Source organism: Nomia melanderi, chromosome 4, assembly GCF_051020985.1.
Source record: "Nomia melanderi isolate GNS246 chromosome 4, iyNomMela1, whole genome shotgun sequence".
Classification (NCBI taxonomy): Eukaryota; Metazoa; Arthropoda; class Insecta; order Hymenoptera; family Halictidae; genus Nomia; species Nomia melanderi.
Window position 1 is genome coordinate 374155 of NC_135002.1, and position 25370 is coordinate 399524.

A 25370-nucleotide genomic window follows, 5' to 3' on the forward strand; every position below is an offset into this window, starting at 1 on the left:
TGTCCGCAACCTAACACGAGAATTTCAATTTCATAGGTTTAAGGGAAGAAGCTGTAAGCGAGACTTGTAAAAAGATTAGAAAGTTGTTTTATTCGATGAGAAAATAATATAGGAGAAATTAATAACGATAAGACAAATATTGTGAAACATATGTATATTTCATTTCTTGGATTGTTTTTATTAATATTTGTGCATTATATACTATATTTTCAGATGCTTCTGCATTAAACTTTCCATTATATACAGAAAAATATGTTATTTCATTCACAGTTCCGTTGGTTCGATTAGCTCGTATTTATTGGTAGTCCCTCCGAGACTTTTTAATTCTTCGACTAAATCTCGGACGTCTATTTTACGAGAAACTACCATTGTTCGTTGATTTTTCGGGCCATAACTATGCGACTTTAAGCCCATCTGTCTCGCGACTCTGAAACAATTAACGTGTTCATTTCGCAAATAAAATCCCATTGCTTCGATACGGTTATAGATACGGTTATAGATACGGTTATAGATACGGTTATAGATACGGTTATAGATACACTTACTGGTGAATTATCGCTCTCTCGTCGTTTGTAAAGTCAGCTGAAAATACAAGATCGTTTTTCATATCACCGGCAAGATATTTCCTCATAATATCTTTAGATTTATTTTTCAAGTCGTTCATTGTGCAGGAATTAGATTTTAAACCCAATCCTTCTCTGCTAATTTGTTGCTTAATTCTATAACGATAATACAACCATTTATTACAATATTTACAAATTCAATTGAATATTCACAAGTGAGAGACGTTATACTTACGTGACCGGTTCCACGATACCCTGTTGTGATTTCCCAAGACCACCACCGGTCCAGCCCATTAACTTCATTAACTTTTTTCCAATATTGTCATCAGAAATAGAATCGTCTTTGCTCGAGTCTTTCAACATTGTAGTGGTGGTCACACTTGCATTTGTACTTACATTATGCTTAATCTGAATAGCAGTAGCATGAAATTTCAATTAAAATGCAACAAATAACAAGACAGAGATTAACATTCTAACAAACCTTAATCGTATAGTAGTATTTTTGTAGTTTTTGTAAACCAGCAATCGATGCTTCTTTCTTTGCTAACTTCTGATTGGCACTAGTTGCCTCTGCCAATAATTTCGAATTAACAAGAATACTGCATTTGCTACGAGCCAGAAAAATAATTAGATTGTAGATTACAAAAATACAAGAAGATAATACCTACCTAGAATCTCCTGCCCTGTCAAATTTCCATTCTAAATTTCCACCTGATGCATTTATCGCCCAAGCAAGTGCATTTTGTGGTATATCATCTGGTCTGTCGATTAAAACAATATCACCGAATGGATGGTCCTGTACTTTTCTTCGTTTCACAGATACTTGGCCAGCATTTAAATCTGTAGACGATCGTGTAAGGTTTGTTTCTGTTTGTCCTTTATTAATAGACGTTGGTGCAGTTTTTCCTATATGATATAAATCTGATATAAAATATGGTATACGGAAGTTTAATTAAATAAACTTCGTGCGGCGCTATATAATAGATAGAAGAACTCACAGTTCTACAATGTACCTTTAACTTTTAAACTGGCTGCACTGGAAGCTTTGATAAATGTTCTCTTTAATTTATTTTTTTGCTTCTCCCTGTAATCACTAATAATGTCTCTACCTAGGTCAGCAATCAACTCCATCGTCTCCTCTGGATATCTAAAATATGCAAATTATTCAAATTAATGAAAATCGCTTGAAGATATGCAACACAAAGAAGCGCAAAAAAACAAATCCTTTTTCACCTGCAACCGAGCAGTTCAACATTTGTAAACACTTGAGCCAAACAAATAAGTTCATCTTCTGAAAATTTGTCTTTATGGGCTAATAGAAATTTACGTTTCAGTTCCCAGTGTTCATCGCACTCGTGCTCTGTTTTATGCGTTTCTACATCCCAATTTTGTTCAGAACACATTTCCAACAAAATATTACCTTTACCGCTTGGTTAATTAATAATTTGACTTGTCTGTACAAAATCAAATATGCATCACTCGTTGTCAATTAAAACATAACCTTTTACAGACAATTGAATTCTTAAAAAATGTTTATATTCCAAATTGATATACGCAAAGTTTATGTACCAAAGAAAACGCAAACTTATTAGAAACTCGTTTATACATAAATGAAAATTAAGTGTAATTGAAGTCTTTTATGTTGAGAACGATTCGAAGTGGAGAATAAAAATGCACCTATTTATTTGAATTTGATTTTGTAAATACCTAGACAGGTGTTACTCCTGTAATTTCGCGAAATTTGGAAAGTTCAGCGAGGCGTTCGGGATTGTATAGAATTTACGATATATTATTTTGTCTTCACTTTCATTGGCTGATATTTATCGCCATTCCATTGTTTCGAAGATTTGTCCAATCATATGTGATATCATAAAATGGTGGGAGTAGAAATAAATTGTGTTAACTTTAAAATGGACAAATATTGATAATTTAAAAGTAATTAATAAAAGGAATTTGAAGAAGCTTGATGGATTGTATAGAGCCAAATGTGCATGAATTTTTGTTTCATAGTTATATGACATATGTTCTAGTACTTCGGTGTAGAAATTTTCTAACCTATTCGGACACTGAGAACACTTGTTACTGTTTCTGTAACATTTTACTGTACAAATAATAATATTAATAGTTATCGTTACAATGGCTAGTATGACCACGAAAAGAATTTTGTCTAGATGTAAATGTAACTATCAGTTTCTTTCAGAAAATCGGTTAATTAATTCTAAATATTGAATGTTTTGTTCTTGTGTTTTGTTGCAGTCACAAATCGAAGTATTCTGCAGTCATTTGTCACACGTTTTCCATGCCGTAATTTATCAACAAATAGTCAAACTGAACCAAAAGTTACCAATGGTAAAGATATCTGTTTTTTTTTCTAATATAGGTTGATATTATCCTTAATGGTAACGCTTAATTCTTCAGCAGTTTCAGAAGTCAGTGACCTGATAAATCCATTGACAAGTCCAGATTTTTTTAAAGTTCACAATTTATTTACTGTGGAAGATTTGTTTAATGCGAAAGTACATTTTGGTCATAAGGAGGGATCTTTGGATGATCGCATGCGACCTTTCATATTTGGATCTAGACTGGGTCATATAATATTTGATTTAGATCAGACGGCTGAGCTTTTACGAGAAGCTTTAAATTTTGCAGCTCACATAGCATTTAACAAAGGAATTATTTTATTTGTTGCAAAAAATCCTCACATTTGTAATATAGTAGAGAATACTGCTAAAGAGTGCCAAGAGTTTGCACATACCAGATATTGGAAAAGTGGAACATTAACAAATTCTACACGTGAGTTTGGAGTGATTGTTCGATTGCCAGATTTATGCATATTCCTTCATACAATGGAATCGGTTGTTTACCAGCATGTCGGAATAAAACATGCAGCTAAAATGACTATTCCAACAATTGGGATTGTGGATTCAAACTGTAATCCAAATCTTATTACTTATCCTGTTCCTGGGAATGATGATACTCCCTGTGCTATAGAATTATATTGTAAATTATTTAAGAATGCCATAATGAGGGGAAAATTGGCTAGAAAAGTAATGGATTCGGTAGTAAATAAGTGATTTTCTGTATAATATTATAGATACAATAGAATTTTTAAATTAAAAAAGATTACACGTTATTTCTGTTAAGCTTTCTCTTCATTTTGATATTTTTAACAGAAACAACCAAGACACCGGTTACAGTTCAAAATATAAAATATATAAAAAATATCACGTTTAGCTTTCTTGTTTAATCGTTGTTTTATCGTCCCGTAAACGTTGAAAGAATTTTGGTCCCAATATTTTGAATATCCTGTAAAGTAAAATAACATTGTTTTATCAAAGACACAAAAAAAATTTAATATGTAATCAGTAAAACGATATACCATAGTGCCATATTTGGATAATAAACTTTCAGGTATATCAGTTGAATCACAAGTGGTTTAGAAATCCAAACTTCGAAAAGTTGATTTGCTATTGCAATTCCTATCAATGTTGCACAGCGTTCTGCGCTAACTTTGTTCTTTGAATTTTCATTTACTTTTTCATTATACTTCTATAAAGAAAAAAATAACGTTAAAGAACCAATATACATTTTATCCTAATGTTGAACATACTTCTCCAGATTTTTCTGTGTATGCTTCCATCAAGAAATTTGTTTGAATTGGTCCTGGACATACTATTGTAACTGGTATATTCTGACCAATCTTTTCTATCCAGAAACCATTGAAATATCCCTATATATGACAGAAAAGAATATGCATACATATAAATATATAAACGTAATTAATACTAATTTCAGTGACACTTTAACTAACATGTAAAGCATGTTTAGATGCACAATATGTAGCAGAATATGCTGTTGATGCGATTCCTGCAGTACTCGAAGTGATCACAAAATGACCTGCTCCTACTTCAAGAAAATATTTTGCCACCAATCTGCTTAAAGCAACTTGTGAAAACACATTCAAGTCAAACATTTCTTTGTCAACAGTAAGATCAATTTCTTCCCATCGTGCTCGTTGAGAACGACCTGCATTGTTTACAAGTATATCTAACTAAAATAAAAATTTAGAATTAAGATGAAAACCAACTGTAAATTGTTGATAAAATTTAAAGTATATTTACTTTTCCAAATTTACTGATAACATGTTGAAATGCCGTTTGATGATTGTCTATGTTACAAATATCCAAAACAAGTACTTCTATGTCTCCATCATTTAAATTTGAGTTTCCTTAACAGAATAATTATGGTATACATATAAAATTATCACAAAGACGCAGAACGACGAATAAACGGATTAATCATGAATAGTTACTTTGAAGGCAATTAGCTTTCACTTTTTCCAATTCCTCTTTTCTTCTTGCAGATAATATTAATTTACAACCAGCATTTGCCAAAACGTATGCAAGATGTTCTCCAATTCCACTTGATGCTCCTGTTATCCATACAGTCTTTCCTTTCAAAGAATCTGCATGAATAAAAAAAAACAAAATTTACAATGGGGTAGAAAATATGTTTTAAACATAAGGTTATGGACTGTGATGCTTACTTATTGGTTTCCCAAATTTTTCGTAGAAAGCAAGTTTTAGATCAGAGTCGAAAAACCAAGGACATGTCATGTAAATAAGGTAATAAATAAGGACTATGAAGCCAATTACTGCTAAAAGATCCATTTTTAAAATCACACCACGTACTTTAATTACAAGACGAACAAAAAGTTTACGTTAACGACACTTTTTTCACATACACAATAACATAATAACTGTAACGATTACACGTCGTTACTTTTATATGATGAAAATTAGGTTAACCCGAATTATTCGGTAGTGTGCCAGTTTATATAGGATTTGTAATCGTTGACTTATATCTCGGTCTTCGTACAGATAAAAAAGTTAATGGATAGATATCAAAATCTTTTTAACTTGCGTAATTCTATATACGAAACCTGCGCTTACAAAAGATAAATGAAATAAAAATATATTCGATAATTCTGAAAGTCACTGATAAACCGTAGGCTTGGGAATAAATTTGTATAATGAAACATGTGCAATGCTAATTAATTAAATTAAAACAAATTTACATCTACGGTAATATATTCCCTACGTCGTATATAAATAAGCGATCGTTAAGCATGGGAAATCACGCAATTGACAAGAGAACATTGTTACATAATTATTTTTAAAAACTAACGAATGAAACTAGACGGAAAATCAGGTATATTTTTTGTCGTCGATTTAAATGAAAATTAGTTTATACAAAATTACATTCTTCGATAACACATTTTCAACAGTACGTATACATATTTTCATTCCTATTTCAGATACGTGACGTTCTTCTTATTCGTTCGAAATACATGTGCTCCTGAAATATGAAAAACGACTTAAATTATTCCATAATGCAAATTAAAACTTCAAAAAAAATAGTTATAAAATATAGTAAAAAAAAACAGTATAAAACTACCAGTATAAAAGAATAAAATTCGAGTATTTCCGATTTCAGTAAGTTAATGTTACCAAGTATTGGTAATTTTTCTTGGTTATATTGTATTCAATCTATTCAACCGAATGTAATCTCAAAGAACATTCCCTAGCATTTTCAATCTATTCGGGTCAACATTGTAAAGCATCGTACACAACATTTTATATTCATCGTGTATAATTTTCTGTCGTCAAGCATGACAATGCTGTTTGTGACGTGCCGAAACACGTGTTCCCCCCAAACCAATCGATACACGTATATACATCGAAATCGATATATATATATATATATATATCGATATATATATATCGAAGAACGACGAATCACGGGTCGAAAAGAAATAAACGCGCCGAGTATTTACCAGTAGAAAAACAGCAGCGAGGAGTAAACTTTTCAGTTTTATATTCAGGTCCGCTGGAAAAGTGGCTAAGAAAGTATAATCACGCGTGATATCGTCCCATTGGTGCATCAGGGTTGCGATCTGATGAGTGCCATCGATTGTAATAACCTGCGACAGGAGCATGTGTAAATGTCAAGCGATCTGGTTGAAGATTATCGGTTGAAGATTATCGATTGAAAATTATCATGGGAAATAATAGCGGACCACCATGCAACAACTAACGTAGTACCCACGGAACATATCCGCATAAATTCGAATTTTCCGGTGACCGTTACTCGTGCACGTAAAAGTCATTAAAAATTCTCTTTTCTTTTAGTCCTCATTTGGATTTCGAGGCACGCACGTCTACACGTACACACTAATGTATAATGTATTACTTGAAATTGCGCCTCCTGGTACATGCAGCAGCCGCACACGTTCGGGCCAACAATGTTGCACAGCTTTTTCCGTGTCTCGTCGTACACCGTAAACTTGGCTCCTATCACGCCGAAATTTTCTTCCACCGTTCCGATAAGGTTCTCGTTTCCCACTGTAATTTTCTGCGGGGTCAAACTTCCGGTTGATAACCTTTCACACGGAAAAAGATGATGTTCGAGGTCGCAGCGGGACTCACGTGCAATCTGTTGAAACTGTAGGTCCATCTCGTATTCATTTTCATGACGAACCCGGACATGCCGCGTCGGTCCAAGACGTTCAACGTGAAATCCTCATGGATTAATGTCGAGCAACTGAATGGATTCGATTGGCTCTCGGACCTCGACTCCGTGGCCAGGAACAATGTTTCCGCTTTCGGGATTCTTATCCTGTACTGAAAACGCCTGTCCGATCTGCCCAGCACTGTTGCAGAACATTCAAACGATTACGTTCCCTAAAGGAAATCATCGAGCATCGAGAGTGCTTCGGTTTCTATTCTTTTTATTTTTCTTATTATTCCTACTACTTTCATTCTTTTCATTGTCCTCGTTATTTCTATTTATTACTTCTGGATGCACGGAATAGCTATCGTTTCTTTACAGAACGCGATACCTGAAACCACCGGGGGTAAAATGACGATGCGGAGACCACGAAGCTCGATGCTGCAGCGGCTAAGAATTATCGGTGTCTACAAACCGCCGTAACTTTCCGCAGAAAAATCGCGCAGTACGATTTTTGAGGTCGTTTGGAAGATAAAATTTCAATCTGTAAGACTGCCTTGGATACGATCAAGGAAGAGAATGTCTAGAATTGTTAGACGCGTTCGAATCCACACGATTATTTTGAAGGAAAGCATCGTTACTGTTTCGTTCGGCGCGTGACCTACAGTATACCTCGAAAAGAGAACACCCGACGATATCAAAACAGAGTTTCCACGCTTCAAGGTGAACCCAGATAGACGAATTGCAGAGTGCATAAATACTTTTGGCTGAGGTTGTTTCTCACCGCGGCTATCTCTGTTATCTCTCCGATTATAGAATACAATGATTCGACATTATCTGCTCGATGGTTTCAGATGAAGCTGACTCGCCCCGTAATTCGTGTTTCGCAGTTATTGAAATCGTTCGCATGAAGACCAGCTGTCTAATGATTACCGTAGCGGGTACATTCGAGGTATACGAACGTGTGCTCAAGTCTACGATCTGCTGGATCTCCAGCTGGTCCACGTTGCCCAGAGAATACGTCCCCGACAGCGTGCTCAGCTGAGACATCGGAGTCGGCACCCAGTCCAGGCTGTTCTGGGGGGTGGGCCTCGTCGGTTGTCGGACTTCGCCTGTTGAAAAAACTCGGCTGGAGGCGCGGTCAACGGAAGCCGTAGCGGACCTTTGCTTGGAAGTAATGCTTTTAGCCCGTACGCGTAGTTGACGCTTAACGACCGGTTCGGGTCGGAACTTCCGGAACCGTCGGAACTCGGTTAATCGGATTTCCTCCTCTTTTCCCGAGCAGCTAGATCTATAAATACCTACGTATCGTACCGTGTGGCTGCGACGTGATCACTCTCGGACCCGCGTGGACGGGCGGTGCGTACGACGTTTCGTTCTCCCGCATCTCTATCGTTTGGCTCGCAGTGTCCTCTGCGAAATCGAAAGGAGGAATGCCGTTACCTTCGTAACGTTCGTAGCTCGTCGTTTCCGTGATACTGGACAATTCCAATTTTACATTTTACAATTACAGTATTCGCGATATTACACGACATTACAATGACATTATATTATTCTGTAATTCGCTTTCAGGCGGTAATAGCGGCAAACAATGGGATCGCTGGTTACCGGATGTCGCGGAATTAAGGCCACTGACTTCCATTTCCCCCTGAACCATAATGGGTTGCCTGGACGCCAGTCCCGATTATCCTCACCATGAAATCTTCCTCGGCCGTTCGGTTTCGCATACGCCGCATACGCCGCATACGCCGCATACGCCGCATACGACACAGCTTTTCACGCGGCGGACCTTACGGAATTAATTAATTTTAATGAACCCGTCGACAGCCGAGGCAGAGAACGGATCGATCAGTCGCGAACCGTGAATATCGTTATCGCTGTTCTGCGAGTTTGGGAGTTAGAGGATGATCCTTGGGGCTCGACGCTTCTTCTTGTTCACCGGCAGTGAACCGAGGAACAGGACGATTCTCGGAAACAATCGCCCGTCGGCCTGTTTTTCGAACACTGTTCGTCGCGGATCGACGATCCTCTCGGTTTCCCGTTATCGGCCCGATAATATCGAGCCGGCCTATCGCGATACGCCGGATAAGTCGCAACGGATATTCCGAACGCGTTCCATCAATTCGACGCCCAAGCGGCCGTGGAACCCGCGAGCGACTCGACGCTGCCGCGTCCAGTTTATCGATAAAGGCAACCTTCGGCCCGACGACGCGCGGATCAATGTGGAACGATAAGTTCTCGTGCCCTGGACGCGGCTCGAAAGTCGATGGAACAACGGGAAACCGAGGGGAATTTCCCTTGTTCGGCATGCACGGGGAACAACGAGCTTTGCTTTCGCGCTCGATGAGGGAGCGACCGATGGAATCGGGCAACGACGAGTATACGCGTCGGGCGAAGGGCAAACGCGATGTCCATTCGAATATTTAAAGCGAAATGAAAAGGAAACTCGTCGAAGCAGCGCTTTGGGTTTCAAAATGGCGGGTGTACTCGTCGTGCACGGGTCACCTGGTTCAATTACGAATTACGTGAAATGTATTTGAATATTTGTCCGGGTGCAGGCATAAAGGATGAATCTCGAGAGACGTTCTCCCAGTTTTTCGGAGGAATTCGAGACAAGTAGGTGTTGCTCGGCGGTTTCGCTGTCGCGTTGTATCGGGGTTTACCCTTGCGTGCGAGAAGACGGGGCAGGGGGGAGCGGCGCTGCTAAGGAGAATTGCTAGGAAGAGGCTAGGGGAGGAGTGGTGGGAGATGGAACGCGGCCGCAGGAAGTTGAACCAATTCTATTGAATCGATAATCAAGACTCATTGTCGACTCGAGTGCTCCGCTCGGTTGTACACATTTTCACGAACATTCGCCGGCGGAACGAGGGAAACAGCGACGCTGGTCGTAGACCGACCGCGGCCGTTCCACTACGGTGGACGAAAGCGATGTTGACGCGCGTTGACTGCCACGGCGGTCATCGATGACCGCCGCTCGCGGATCGCTCGATAACTATTCAAATATGTCGGATAACCGATATCGAGCGAAAACGTTTGACAACGCGAATAGCTGGACAATGGTATAACGCACGGACTTTTGTATATGCGATAACTAATTAGCAGTCGACAATCGACAATTGACAATTAACAATTAACAATAAACAATAAACAATAACAATAAACAATAAACAATAACAATAACAATACAATTAATTCGTTCTACTTTCACCGCAAAAGATCAAGTGGCAATCAACGCGTCTCAATGAATTTCCGACTCTAATCGTTAACGTTCCGCCAACCCTTAACTATTGTTTTCAAATTACGCTTCGGCCAGAAGCGCAGCGTACTCCGGTTTCAGCCGCAGGATAAAGGATACGATCGACGTAGCGTTCTACTGGGATTACCAAATAATGGTAAAACTCGATACCCGACAAACCGACGAGTTCCGCGGGCCTACCGTCAAAGGAAGTCCGTCTCAAGGACACATTTCTCGCGGAGAGGAAACGTCGCAGCTCGAGGATGCTAAACGACCCTTTTCCCGCGTGCGACGCAACGGTGCGGTATTAAATGAACCCTTCCGTCGTGATCGTCGTCATCCAATAATCGGCCGGTTCGCCGCGGAATTCGAGTCGCGCGTCCATAATTTTCCGGTCGGTGTTTTCGCAGGCACACCCCACGCCTTTACTTGTTGCTGCTGGCTCGGCAGGTCCATGCGCGTTTCTATCGATCCGCTCCTCCGCTATATAAAAGCCTGCGGCGTAGGCAGTCATGGAAGACCGAGAAATCGTCCCGTGAAGAACCGCCGTCGACCGAGGGCCGTCGTCCGTAGAACGCAAAAAGAGGGGAACGAACAGAAAACCGAGCGAATTAAGCGAAACTAAACGAAACGGAACGGAACGGAACGGAACGGAACGGAACGGAACGGAACGAACGAACGATAGAACCGTGCCCGTGCGAATGTGTAATTAAAGCCAAGTAAGTTGAACCCTGTCGAGCTAGCGGCGTGACGTCATCGATCCTTCGCCCCGCGAATCGTATCCTGTTCGTTGGTCCTGTTCTCGTTGAATCGTCGATGTTCCGCGGTGCGCCGGGAGGACCGATCGCGGCGTGGAAACGTGCGAACGAGACCGTCGACGAACTTCGGCGCGGCCGTGCGTCGGTCGACCATCTGTTAGCCGACAGGTGACCGTGGCGAGTTGCAAAGGTGAACGATCGGGCTCCGACAGCCTTCGACGAAGACTCCTCGAGGCGCCGAGGCAGCCGATGATCGATCAACGACCGGTGGATCGTGTCGATCCCCCGTTGGGATTGTTGCAGTTCGGTTGTCGCGCGATCGAGCGACAACAATGATCCTTGCTCGCGGATTGAAGCGAGTGTCGTCGGTACCGGTTGACGCTAGAACTACCAGATGTCTCGAAATCACGCGCGATTTCTTAGCTTACGGTCGCTGAACAGGTACAGGTGCTTCTCTCGGAGACCGTTGACGGTAGTTTCGAGTATACTGAACTTCGGATACGTCGTTTGCTAAATGTTTATGATTTTCATTCACCGATGCAATTATATGTACGAATATGCGTCCTAATTCTATTACTATTCCAAGTACGTGTCCTAATTTTCTGTCTTTAAACCTTGGATTTCCAAGATTGTAAACGAACATCTATTTTTCCGAGCACAACGCAATCACCTGTACAGCGAACGTAGACCTAGTCTTAAGCAAGTCGATTTAGCGATATAGAAACTGAAATGTAAGTCAATTGGAATGTTAACGAGTTCGCGATTATAGTTTCTGTAGAGAAATTTGGAAAAGTCAGTCGAAGCGCTCGGTAGTTCCAGCGTTGATTTCGTCGCCGCGGAAGCTGATTCCGTGTGACGAGCGCGAACTTCTATCGATCTGCGAACGAACGCCGTAGAATGCGTTCTAACAGAATGCTTTCGACCGCTAAACTGCGCACTGCCCGACGCCGAGAGGCGAACCATTTATATCGGATTACGAGCGGCGACATGCCTGTCAAACGCTGAGCTTGTCAAAATTATATTCCGCAATTTTGCGATGCTTCGATAAAAGCAGCTCTTTTCGAATGGAAGCGTTTGCGTTCAGAGATATGTAGATTCGAGCCGCTCATTGACCAAGTCGGTTATCGCGTTTACATACACAACAATTTTAACCCTTTGCGGTCCGAAGTGCTCTTGGTTTCTCACTTCGAGGTTCGCGTCGACGTTAGTTCGTTCAATTACAGCCCAATACGACGCTCTATTTATTTATTCGATAATATTTGGAAGTCATTGAAATGTTACCCTTAAATGGTACAACTGTGATACCACAAATAAATAGAAAAAAATTGTTAAAACAGGTAGAGGTTGCAATAGAATAGAATGTCGAGTCTAATAGTTATTGTTCCGTTACAACGACAAATGGTACTAGAAAGAATCGTTACCGACTTGGTACCGATGTTACGCTGTTATCTAGTTAATTATGTCATCAACGCGTGAACCGCGCGAAACAGAAAGAGAAAAACGATCGAACAGCACTCGAATCTCGGGAAGCTAACGTGTTCGCGTTTCCGTCTTGAAATGGAAACGATTGATTAGAATTGATCTCGATCGGCGCGAGCGGGTCGCGGCCGCGAGAGAATCCTTGTCGCGTCACTTGCCTCGCGATTTCATTGCTATGTCTTCAATCGAGCGAGGGACTTCGGTGCTTTTTAACCGACTCCAGTCAGACTACCGGACCCGTCGACACGTTCGCTTCCACGAGAATCCCTGTCTTATTCGAGTGTGCCACACTTGCCCTTCGCGAAGATAGATAGATCGTTGAATCGCTTGGTACCGCTGCTCTTTTGATACACTAGCTATTTATATTGCAATTCTCTGTTATTTAGCTACTGTGTTAGTCGACGCGTCAACCCTTGCACTCGAGGGACTGTCCTCAGCGAGAACGATAAAGTTTCATATTTCATATTTAACCCTTTGCACTGTTGTCGCCACTGCGGCGACATTGTAAGTTTATAACTTCATTTCTAGTCAAACAACTTTAAAATGTATACGAGCTTCTTGAATGACAAAGCAGGATCTTAGATCTTTTACAGAGGCGCACGTAGCTGATAGTTGACATTAAAACTGATTCGGAGTTGCTGAAAGGTTATATTAAAAATAGCTCGGAGTGCAAAGGGTTAATATTAACTTGAACATCGTCCATGTCTGCTCGGGAACCGCTGAATATTTCCAGTAAACTAGCTGTCGAGTGCAAAGGCTCGACACGATGCGTAACAGGTGTGCATTTCGATGTGATTAATTCGATTCGTGATACTCGACAGTGAAAATGCTGCGGCAAGAATGGCTTCTGATACTGCTGATCGCGGGAGCGGCGACGGCGATGATCCTCGTGTCCCGTGAGAAGAAGGAAGAGTCGCTGACTGGCGCTCTGGACGCGATCACCAGGAAGCAGAGGTCCTTGGACGCCGCGTCCCAGGATTACTACAACGATCTACGACCGTACAAATACCACGACGGCGACACCGACCGGAAATTCGACAGGGAGCAGCATCTCGAAAGGGAAATCGACCCGGAGGACGAGCAAATCGAATTTCTGCCAAACGGTAGGTACCGTGCGCACGTCGCTCGACGGATAGGCTAACGAATCTAGCTCCCGATCGTTCGGTTCTCGGCTGGTTTACCTCCTCAAACTTTATTCTTCGTGTTATTACAATCATTTTTGGCTTTCGGGCGAGAGCCGTGTCCAATAGGAATATTTTCCCAACGTTTCGCCAGCATTGCAGCTGGCTTGGAAGGCTTTCTTTAAATATTTATTCTTCGTATTCGTTGTTACACGCGCTCGCGAATCTATCGAGCTACGTTTCACTTTTCGCCGAACGATCTAAAAGCGTCTCCGTCAGCTTGAACCGTCCTGCTCCTTGCAGAAGCTGGACAGCTGGAAACGGTGGGGAACGGCTACCAAGACCTGAACAACAAGCTGCGCGAGAGAGCAATAATCGATTACTTGGAGAGCGTCCTGCAGCGGGTACGTCTGTCCTTTATCGCGTGTTTATCGCGTGTTTATCGCGTGTTTAAGCTGTGCGACAAAGGTGTTACATCGAACCTTTCCGTTTCAGGAGGAACCGGTCACTTCCCCGTTCAGAGAACGCGAAAGAGGCGTCGGCCGCAAGAGAGGCAACGGTCCCGACCTTGACATCGACATTGGCAATAAAAAGCTGGCGAAGCTGCTTCTCGAAGGAGGCGGCGGGTTCCCGTACGATCTAGGGGACGCGGACGAGCAGGGCTACATGGACGGCCGACAACCGCTTTACGACCGATACAGGGCCAATAGCGAGAACGAGAAGGATTTCGCGTTAGTAGACGAAAGGTTTCCTCGTTGGGACCCATCTGAACGGTCGCTTCGAATTATCAGCCAAGCTAATTTAACCCTTTTAGCGACGAATTTACCAAGGTTTGGGGAAATATCGAGCTGCCTGTACTCGTGCCACGCGAAAGTAACGCGGTTTGAGAATCGCCATAGGCAACCCGCGCGCAAACATGAGAAACCAGGGGCGAATTGCCCGCCGTCTGCGCGAGTTGTCGATTCATTGTTCTGATCGTTATTTAGAGTATGCGAGAATCGAGTGTTGGATATGCGATGGACGGATGATTTTTCGAATCGACACTCTTGGCTGGTAATGTTTAGCGTATCGTTATTCGCGACGCGTCCAGTCTGTAACGAGCAGGACTTTGAAAAGTGCTGACTGTTGGCAGGAACGCGGGTCCGATGTCCTGGGGCGAATTGCTGAACAAGGAGTCGCTGGCGCGCGGACAGAACGTGGAGATGAACGAGAACGAGCTGGCCGATCGGGACCAGGCTCCTAATCTGCTGTACCTTTCTTTTTTGGCGGAGCGGAAGGCCATGAACGGAGGGAACCCGAATGGCCACGATTACAGGACCTACCGAAACATGGCTAAGCGTTATCCCGTCGCCAAGAGGAGTCCTCAGCCGTTGCCTTCGAAGAAACAGGTCACGGACCCCAAGGTAATTGAGAATTCATTGGCAGCGAGAACCGATAAGAAATCGGTTACCAGTCCATTTGAATAAGACCAATTCGACGGTACAGAATGCAACGTTATTAATATGGTACACCGTGCATTGAAGGTCGCCCAAGACTTGGGAGCATTATTCGGCACGCAGTCCTCTACGAACCATAATCACACGCACGATCACGATCACGATCACGATCACGATCACGATCACGATCACGATCACGATCACGATCACGATCACGATCACGACCACGACCATGATCACGACCACGACCACGACCACGATCACGATCACAAACAGAAACACGAAAGTTCCACGGAGACGGCGAAAGGGCAGAAGGAGAATGCTACCAAGCTCGACGAGTCCGAGTCCATTAAGATCAGGAAGAAAAGCGTCGACTGGTCGCAGTACTTTGGTATCGATCGGAGGAGGAAGAAGGCGTCTTTCATGCCCGGCCAGGGCACGCAGAACCAGGACGACGAGTGGATGTTGCAACACTATTTCGAGGTAAGTTAATTTTCTAAGTAGTAACTAAGTAGCTAAACTACAAGGAAAATGGTGACTTGTGCAGAACGTGGGCGAGAATCTGCAGGGGAACGACGAGGACTACAGAAAGGAGAAGCTGAATCAGATGATCGCGGACCCGAACCATCTGAAGAACATGGACAACCTCTTCAGGAAAGTTTTACAGAAGGTCTGCATCGAGGAAATCTTCTCTTTATAGAACTTTTTTTTTATTTTCTATCGCTTTTATCTTCAAATCATTGTTATACGAACAGGTTACGAGGAAAGCGATGGCGTACCTGATTGCAGCCGCTGCTCAAATCTCCCTGGAGAACACCGATAGGAAAGATTTAAAGGAAAAGCTGAAGGATTGTCTGGCGGGGCGTACCCAGCCCAATCAGACCTTCAACTTCTGGGAGGAGATTAACCCCACGAAAGAAAACGAAGGTAATATTTGAACTCGATCGACATCGCCGATCGCGACATTGATCTCTTATTATGTATTATGTTGCAAGACGTGTACTGGGATCCATCCTGTTCGGAAATGGAAAAATTCGCGCCGTTGAAGGTGTGCCGGACAATGGTAGCCAAACTGAACAGAGAGGACGCGCAAAAGTTCTACCAATCCTGCGTGATGTGGCTCACCGTCAACTACTGTGTAAGCAGCCGTTTTCAGGAGAGCTCTTTGACGCTACAACTACCCGTACCAGTCGAAATGGTTTCGATTCTTTTGTTTAGCAATTATCGATATCTTCGAAGCATTGAATATTCGAAATGACTTTGAAAATAAATAGCTTCGTTCGAGTACTACAGTGAATGCCCGAAGAAACTGAAAATAATCTGTTTTTCTCAACGATGGATTATTTTTTAAGATAAACATGTAATTCTCCGTTTCGCTTTTCTTTTTCGTTAGGATACATTTTAAGTGTAATTGTTCACCTGCATTTAACGAGTATACAGTTCGTTATTTGATTTTATTGAGATTCTTCTAAATTCCACACTTGACTGGTTAAATTGCTCGGTAGTTCTAGCGTTGAACGACAGCTACCGTTAACATGGGATACGTTTCAGACACGGACCGACGACCATCCAAAGATATGTAAAGAGTCGGTGTGCGCGAAGAACGCCATTTCCCGTTTCAATTCGATTTTGGGGTTGCCGTAGGAGCATTCTCTTCCCTGCACAGCGGACCACGATTGAACAGCGGCTACGACACGACCTGCTCGCGACAAACGTACCGTTCATCGTACGGAGTTGAAGAATGCGTAAAGCGGCGATGCGACCGAACCACAACACACACCGAACATCCTCTATCGCGAAACGGACGCGACTCCCTGGCGAGAATCCAACCTCGAGTCGAGATTCAGTTGGTGCAGTCGACTTTTGGTATTTACCTTATTTCAATGTCGGATTTCGCGAATCTAAATACTAAATTCCACACTGTCTTATTTGCGAGTCTCGTTTATTTTTATAAACACGAAACGATAAGACGACACACGTAAAGGTAATCATTGACGGAGAAGAGAGATCGCTATCATCTTCCTTTCTCTCGTAACGATAATACCGATCAGAGGAAGATCGCCGACACGATAAAAAGAAATTCCTCAACCTTTCGAATGATTTATTACCTGATTGCGTCGAAAACTGTTCCGAGTTCGGATAGATCACTTTCTGGAGAAAATTGAATTACACGGAGGGACGAAATGGCGTCGCTTTTGTCGTCGGAGGACAACGATAATTGAAACGGTCTCGACATTAATTGTAACGGACAACGTCTAATACTAATAACCCAATATTCAAGGAGCAAACAAAGAACTCCTGTGCCGGTATCGTGCACGATATCGATTCTGATAAGGATAACGCCGATAATTGATAACTGCTAAACTACGAGTACTCGAAAGGTGCAGCATTGTCTAATGGTATAATAGAATTTATGTATATTTTGTTTTCTATGTGTATGCATATGTATATGTATATGTGTATGTATAACACAAAGAATGATACGAAATAGATACCAAAACGCAACATGTACCGAATCCGGTTCGGTGGAGAGTGAAAGAGGAGCGATACAACGTGATGTTAACTATAGTATGTATCCCCATTTCGGTCGAATAAGGAAAGTGTATTTAAAAATCTATTATTGTCTATCCTTAGGTTACGAAACTGTGGGTACAGTCTATGTGTCAGAGCTGTATTCGAATATAATACAAATATATTTCAACATAAGTGTACGCTTTCTGTTTGATTGATTCGTTTTCAGTGAACGCTGAACCAAAGAGTTCTCATTTGGATTTCGATTCGTTGTTCTCGTTAATGTTCGCCTCTGTCGTTTGCTCCAACAGCTCCGCGATCTTGAGCGTTACAGGACTGTATAGTTTCAAAAATTCCAGCTGCAACTTGGCGCACTCGACTGAAAATAAACGAGCAATAGGGATCGCATAGATATTTATCGTTATTCAAAGAAACAATGGGAACATTTCTCACGCTACCTCTCCATTTCGAGACCATCTCTAATTTCTTTCTCAACTCCACGTTCACGGTTTTCATTTGTAGAACAGTGTCTTTGCTTTGATCGGCCATTGCTCTTCTATTTTGTGGAACAATTGAATTTAATTCCACGACGCTTTCAAATTGAAAATTCGCTATTTACGGTGGGACGCTCAAATTGCAGTCACGTGACAGAGACTTCACTCGAGGAATGGATGTCAGGTGTCACCTAGCGGCGAGACTGTTAAACAAATTGGCTAGTAACTTGAAGATATTGCTCACAGATGTCGCGACGACGCCATTCGACCACGTTTTCTTACAATAAATCAAACGCGCATTAAAAATGCCAGGATTGCTAATTTTCTAATGTACAATATCACTTTTATAAACGTCGGGGAATATTTAGATGCTGGTAAAACGCTGGTAACGCCATACGATAATTCGTACAGCTGTTTTTGTATTTATTTTTTGTCATGATTTACATTGAATACATTGCATTAAGTGGAATGTGGTATTTATTATTGTAGAATAGAATTCTTTCTTCGGCTGTTTTTTTAGTCTATGACTTTTGAGTCGTTGGAGTGGGGCGAATGGTTTGGCGGAACGTCGGTCGTGACGCGTCGCTGCGAGCGGCAAGCGGCAAGCGTCCGTTCTCAAGACACGCCGTGACTGGTCGACGTTAGAAACACAGCTTGCGTTTGCACGCCGAAACCCCGCCAATCTACAATTACATAATCTATGATTACGAGAAAGTAGCGATGGCGTTTTATGGCCTGTGTTCTTTTGTGAGTAAAAAGTGGCGTTCTTGTTGGATTTTCTATGGGAGATCGGTTCATTAATGTGAGCCCTGTGATCAATATTGGAAAAGGTCGCACAAGTCTGACTAATTGGAGAAAGAAAGCGAAGAGGGAAAGACGAAAAGGTAGCGAGCGCGAGGAATATATGAGCTCCCGCTTTCGACGGCCGGCAAACGGATTTGTCTCTGGCGGCAAATGAAATATTTTAGTAAACTGACCAAAATAATTCCACCGAGAAACCAGCCTCCGCTGTATGTGATCGATTTTGGTACGTTTTAATCTTTATGATACGAAATTTTCACGAGATTGTCACGATCACATGACGTTCCCGCCGTAACCTTCCACACTCGTAAACACTGTATCTTTATATAGGGTGTCCTTGAATTTCGGTTCGAACTATCGGTAAACTTTATCGTGCCACGATCATTTTCCGACACCGATCGGTTTTTATCAACAGTATCTTAACTCGTAGGCGTCGCGAGAAATTTTTGCGTTGGAAATTTTCATCTGAACATTTTTATTTTAGTGTTTCACTGAAAAGTTTCTAACAATGTCAGAGTCAGAAAAGAAAGAGAACTGTGCGATAGAGTGTAAAGATATCGGTTCGGAAGGTTTGGACCAATGTAATAGCATGGAGAACAGCGGGGTCAGTTTAAACGAGAGTCAAGATTTTCATCTCGTAGACTTCGAAGACGATACTTCTTCGGATAAAGAAGGAAAGACTCCGGAAGTATCGCGTTATCCTTTAACCGGTAACATAGACACTGCGGCGAATGTGTCTGAAACCACAGCGGTAGAATCTAAATCGACTAATTCTGCCGAGGATCAAACTTTTAAGAAAGAAGATGCGGAAAGTACACAATTACCTCAAGTAACGGAAGAAGAAAAGGTAAAGGACGATGATAATACTTTGATAAATAAGGAGAAACTTGTTGATGACGAAGAGGAGGACGTTATACAATGTACCCCTCCTGAGGATTATTCGCCATCCAAAAAGCAGGTTCTTAGTAACACAGGTGTGACGAGCCTGAAACGAAAAGCAGGATCTTTCGACGAACCGCCCAAAAAGATTTTGAAAACCAGCCCCAACGAGGATACGTCTATGAACAATGAAAAAGATGCGCAAGAAGAAGAGAGTCAGTTGTTTAAAGCCGACGATACTCAGGCGGATTTTCCTAAAAACTGCATCGATGCTAACACGATAATTGCTGAAACTCAAGATGTTCCAGACGACGAAGTCACGGAAACGGCAACAGATAAATCGGTTAAAGATGAACAGCTGACAGAGGATTCTAAAACATATTTAGAATCGCGTGTACAAGAAGTAGATAAGAATGAAAATTTTAATGATACGGTGAAACCAAACGAAGCTTTCACAAGCAAAGAATTTAAAGATGAGAGCGACGCGAATGACCCAAACGAGGACAGTACATCGGTTTCCAAAACAGTTACTACAGAAAAAGTAACGTCAGATAAGAATAATACGAGTGCAATGGACTTGAACCCGAATGAAGACTCGAACAGTAATACACGGGATATGAAAATAGTACAAGATAATAAGGTGGACGAGAAAGAAAGCGACGTTGAATCTACGAGACACTTAAATGAAAAGCCTAAAGAAACTCGAGAAATATCGGATTCCGACAAAACAAGTGAATCTCATTCCAACGTAAACTCTGAAGCTACGATTAAAAACAGAATGAGCATAGAACTTATATACGACAGAACTGCGATTCAAGAAATGAAAACAAAGCCCAAGGAATTGGTAGAGATCGACGAGGATGGAGAGAAGATTGTACTAGATTCTTCGGAAGAAGATTGCGACATAAAAACGGATGGTAAGAAAACTTTGGATGATACGAAAGCCGAAACAATATACAAAAGTTGCTACGACAGTAAGAGCAGTAGCGAGTTTAGTTACAAATCGGTGGGAACCGCTAAAGAGTCGTCTCTCGAATCAGCGAAATCTAGCAGTAAACTTGTCAACGGAAGTACAGAGTCCAAAAGGTGTGATACGGACAGTACGTCTAGCTTGCAATCGGACACTTTTAACGATACGCCGATCACAGCCGACAAAACAGACCACAATATTGCTATGCTCGTACAAAGCGTACACAGACAAAACAAAGCGGTCGCTTCTTCCAAGGACAATGATCACGCTGATCTATTGAGCGTAAGCGACAACGAACCCGACGTTTTTATTATGGACGACAAAAGTAAATCAAACTTAACTCACGGTAGTTCTATAACAAAGGCTCTGCACATGGAAAAAGAAATTGGTATATATATCAGAATGAAATGTTTACTACAAGTCGAAGAAGGTACAAAGGAATTCCTAAGCAAGGAGATCACTGGCGTGCAGTGTGAAGCTGTCGCGGAGCCAACATCGATACGTCAGAAAAACAACGATACCTCTGCCTCTTTGGCAGACATTTCCGGGAACGACAATAAGGATGCGTCTCCAGGATCTATAAACAGTAATCCTCAGTTGTATCCGTTGAACCCTTCTAGACTTTCATTCGCATCCACTATCAGTTCTTTGAGTTCCGTATCCAGTGCTGCGTCATTGGCAGTGAAGCTCGCGATGCGAGACAGCTCGCATTTCTCTCTACCGAAAGCACCCGCGAAGCACGCGAAGAAGCACGTCACCGACATGCATTCGTTCACCGACAAGCAGACGATAGACGAAGCGTACGATCGTCTCAGTAAGGAGTGGCAAAACAGTCGACTCCTCACGACAAGCGTTTTGAATTTTCTAAACGGAGAGCTGAGCGGCGTCGACACGTACAATGCGAGCAATGAAAGGATAGACGATCAGTTACAGAAGATCCGCTCCTCCACGCCGGAAGTCCCGCTGGAAGCGGTTCAAGCGCAAACTCCTAAAAGCACAAGAAAGAACAAAGCGGTGAAGAGGCCAAGAAGCAAAAGCACCAAATTGGATAATCAGTCGAATGGACTGAACAAAGCTTTGTCAAAGGCATTAAGTCCCACGGAGAACAATGACACGCCGAGTAAGAAGAAAAGTAAAACAGAGCACACGGACGTCGCCTTGAGTACCGTTGACGTTTCAACGAAACTACCGGTGTCACAGTCGATGGTGGACGACCTGATTAGAAAGGACGTGTTCGCTAAATGGTCCGACAATAATTACTACCCCGGTACGGTTATCGACAAAGTGAAAACAAAGTATAAGGTACATTTCTACGATGGGAAGAATAAAGTGCTCATCGAGGACTTCATTATAACGATACCGAAAGTTTTGAAAACAGGCCTGTCCGTCTACGCTATCACTAAGAACGACGATTACGGATCCTGCGGTATAATCGTCGATGTCCATACTGTAAATAACGAAGTATATTATACAGTAGAAACAGACGAGGGGGAGAAATTGAAGGTTCAAGTTAAGGATATCTTTCTGTCTTTCGATCAAGCTCAAGTGTTGAAGGAACTGAACTCGGAGAACAAAAGTCTTCCAACCACGCCGAAGCATTTAGGTCAAGTATCTTTAGATAATATGGTCGACGGTAAAAGGCGCTCCAGAAGAATCGGCACCCCGGTCTTTTCGACGCCCAAGTCGAAATTAACGCACACGCCCGCGGCGAAGAACATAGCGGAGCCGTCCGTTTCCGGCGTTGCGTCGACGCTCGCGAAAGAGAAGAAGCCGATTTTCGAGAGCGACGGAGTGTCCAGCGATTCGAACATCTCCGTGTCGGACGATATATTGTTCATCGGCGTGCAGCCGGAAATAATTGGGACTCCTCACGAGCAGATCGTGAAAGGACCGCAGAGTCGCATTAAAGGCAAACCGAGAAGTAAGAAGAAAGTCGACGACGAGCAGACGATCGCGACGTTCGGCCCGATACCGAGCAAGGACTCGAATCTGTTTAAAGGCATGTCCTTCATCTTGACCTGTGCGCCGTTGGAGACTCTCGATCGGTACCAGTCCGACATCAAGGATTGCAGTTCGGATCCGGGAACAGAGAACGAGGAGGAGTGGTCGAAGAAACCGTTCGTCAGAGACAGATTGGTCATGCAGATATCAGCCGGCGGTGGGAAAGTTTACACGGACTTTAATGAAATCCCAGAAGATGAATACAAAAGTACAAAACTAATAACAAACGTGCCAAACACAACTGCGAAGACTTTACTGTGTCTTTCAGTGGGTATACCCGCGTACAATCACAACTGGATCATAAGGTGTTGCCAAGAGGTGAGTGTTACAATGAAGTAGAATTAATTGGTCGCTGGAATTAATTTGGCGTTTATCGATTAATCTTGTGGATTTTGTTTGACAGGGAAAGATCGTGAATCCAGCGGAGGACGAGCTACCCGCGGGATGGAGTTTGGATAAGAAGTCGTATATCGAAATGTTTCAGCGACCCAGCAACAAACCATTGACGGAGGTTGTTGTAATAATTCCAAATATAGAATCGGAGAAGTTGTTTGTCATATTTTGGCGAAAAGTGTGCGAGAACATGGGTGCTGTTGTTTTATTAGCAGATAAACCTGGTACGTTGATCCACACGGTTAATGATTGCAAATATCTTCCGAAAGATAATTACTATGTAAGAATATTAAACATTGTTCCAGATGCAATGGAAAGTTTCGTGGAAGGAACAGTGGTTGTCACAAACAAGTCGTGTCCATCGTGGGTAGTAGAAAAGGCCAGTGAATTACAAATTCCGTTGCTTTCTACAACATGGGTTGTTCAGTGTCTAATAGAGGGGAAATTATGTCGAGACGACAGGCAACTTCGTTATAAATATAATTATACGCAGAATTAGGTACATTTATTTGTCGAAACTACTTTTTGAGTTGAAAAGCAGGTAGAATCCTGTCTTTGCGGATTATAAAATCTTTATTTTTATTGTATTACTCTGGATTATTTGTTTAAGCAATTTATGTATTACAAAGTAACTAATACTTTAAAGTATTGCTTTGATACTTGCCTACGATAACTGAAAAATCCATTCATTCTGTGAGTGTCCGTTAAGGATTAAGTTCTTAACAGTCGAGTATGTTTCATTGGAAGAAATGTGTGTAAAGATAATATTTATGCCCGAAATATCGAAACATATTTTATACGATAATATTCTGTACTATATGGATATCTGATGTGAAGGTTTCTCTTACTATGACTACTCGATATACGGAAGCCAAGTATGCATAACAACATACGATGTCGCTTATCATAAATAGAAAGCTATAGGCATTAGAATTTTGTAACATTTTGTATAAATTGAATTCGAAATGGAAAATCACTTTTATAAGAAACTAATTGTAATGTTAAAGAAGAAAACGTCACATTATGATTCTTGATCATAATCTATGATAATTAAATGTCTCGCCACTTGTCTGATTTCACGTTTGTACGAATCTGTTTGTTAGTGGAATCTAAATTACAGTGAAAATCGACGAATTCCTTTGAAGAAAAAAAAAAAAAAAAGAAACAGAAGAAGAAATTCCTTACACGAGGACACTGAACGATGATAGAATATAAATAAGAACAACTTACACATTTGCATTGATAATGTAAATAATATGATACGTTGTTTTCATATTAGTACATTTATGGTAATCAAATAATATATTTAATTGTACGACAATTGTTACATTCTAAAAGTCGAACGTCTGATAAGAACGACAAGTTAAACCTGTAAACACAGTAATAGAACTATCGTTTGTATCCGAGGATAGTTACACGAAAGATACAAATGTCTTCTGTTCTGAATGTAATGTAACTGGCCGATATTAGGAGAAATCTTTTCGATTCATATGGTAACCGGAGACTTAACAGCGTTCAGCCGAAAGTTTTGCTATTCTTTAATCAAATGATTACACAGAGGAATTCTACGACCTCGATTATATCAAATTCGATAGTGAGTGGTACATTCTGTAAATATTTTTTTACTTGAAATTGTACGAACAGGTTATTAAATCGATTCACATTACATTCTGTATATGCTGAATATATATCCCATTAATAAAAATTCATGTAATTGTTCGTTAACTGATGTGTGTGTGCGCGCGCGCGAATTATACATACACATACATACACACACACGTATATGCATACTTACCTATATATGTGCAGGATATAGATAAGTATGGTGGGTATATATGTTCAGTTAAAAACGAGAGTTAAGTATCAAGCAAGACATTTATACAAATACTTCGAATCGAAACAGAAGTAATCATTTCTTTCTTTTTTTTTTTTTTTTTTTTTATAAACTGAACAAGGTATCAAAGGATGTATCTTAAAAACGTTTGCAACATTTCCCCGTAATTCGTTTACAGTATGTTTTCCCGTTGAACCAAATACTGATGAAATGACAAAAATGTTTGCGATAGGTGCGAATGTGTGTATATAAGTAAATATATACATATACTATAAAATTTATTACATAAGATGTAGTAATTATGTAAAATGTTTTGGGGATAAAATACAGTGACATATTTTGGCAAAACCTTGATCTCCTGTTGTTTCAGAATTAGGGAAGATTA

At 41.5% G+C, this 25370-nt stretch overlaps 4 protein-coding genes across 14 annotated transcripts; 2 read left to right on the plus strand and 2 right to left on the minus strand.

Annotated features, from left to right (window-relative positions):
• Nucleotides 1-137: 137 nt before the first annotated feature.
• LOC116434721 (NF-kappa-B-repressing factor) lies at nt 138-2439 on the minus strand. The gene is made up of 8 exons (XM_031993351.2): nt 2271-2439; nt 1797-2017; nt 1577-1710; nt 1232-1469; nt 1045-1171; nt 799-971; nt 546-719; nt 138-427 (listed from the first exon to the last, which is right to left on the minus strand). Exons 2-8 carry the CDS (start codon nt 1964-1966, stop codon nt 265-267), a joined length of 1179 nt encoding a protein of 392 aa, XP_031849211.1. The 5' UTR covers nt 1967-2017; nt 2271-2439; the 3' UTR covers nt 138-264.
• Nucleotides 2440-2589: 150 nt separating this feature from the next.
• Nucleotides 2590-4868, plus strand: mRpS2 (mitochondrial ribosomal protein S2). 4 transcript variants are annotated; one of them, XM_031993368.2, is made up of 3 exons: nt 2590-2736; nt 2820-2912; nt 2982-4868. In XM_031993368.2, the coding sequence occupies exons 1-3, from the start codon at nt 2700-2702 to the stop codon at nt 3635-3637; spliced, it is 786 nt and encodes a 261-aa protein (XP_031849228.1). In that variant the 5' UTR covers nt 2590-2699; the 3' UTR covers nt 3638-4868. The 4 variants fall into 4 exon arrangements, with proteins under 4 accessions (XP_031849228.1, XP_031849229.1, XP_031849226.1 ...); XM_031993369.2 differs by having other exon boundaries at nt 2985-4868; XM_031993366.2 differs by having other exon boundaries at nt 2593-2742.
• On the minus strand, nt 3719-17769 carry LOC116434723 (dehydrogenase/reductase SDR family member 7). 8 transcript variants are annotated; one of them, XM_031993353.2, is made up of 8 exons: nt 6021-6160; nt 5110-5921; nt 4876-5028; nt 4685-4791; nt 4375-4614; nt 4174-4293; nt 3943-4112; nt 3719-3869 (listed from the first exon to the last, which is right to left on the minus strand). In XM_031993353.2, exons 2-8 carry the CDS (start codon nt 5231-5233, stop codon nt 3794-3796), a joined length of 990 nt encoding a protein of 329 aa, XP_031849213.1. In that variant the 5' UTR covers nt 5234-5921; nt 6021-6160; the 3' UTR covers nt 3719-3793. The 8 variants fall into 8 exon arrangements, with proteins under 8 accessions (XP_031849213.1, XP_031849225.1, XP_031849220.1 ...); XM_031993365.2 differs by lacking the exons at nt 3719-3869; nt 3943-4112; nt 4174-4293; ... (2 more) ...; nt 4876-5028; nt 6021-6160 and adding exons at nt 6400-6546; nt 6816-6977; nt 7052-7275; ... (2 more) ...; nt 8768-8862; nt 8934-9071 and having other exon boundaries at nt 5238-5921; XM_031993360.2 differs by lacking the exons at nt 3719-3869; nt 3943-4112; nt 4174-4293; ... (2 more) ...; nt 4876-5028; nt 6021-6160 and adding exons at nt 6400-6546; nt 6816-6977; nt 7052-7275; ... (2 more) ...; nt 8768-8862; nt 8934-9071 and having other exon boundaries at nt 5238-5921.
• Nucleotides 10878-25337, plus strand: LOC116434742 (uncharacterized). The gene is made up of 13 exons (XM_076366889.1): nt 10878-11027; nt 13367-13648; nt 13970-14070; nt 14162-14397; nt 14799-15069; nt 15190-15585; nt 15650-15772; nt 15858-16029; nt 16098-16240; nt 16654-16692; nt 19393-23076; nt 23162-23375; nt 23457-25337. Coding segments are annotated over exons 1-13 (5856 nt in total). The 5' UTR covers nt 10878-11026; the 3' UTR covers nt 23651-25337.
• The last annotated feature ends 33 nt before the right edge of the window (nt 25338-25370 follow it).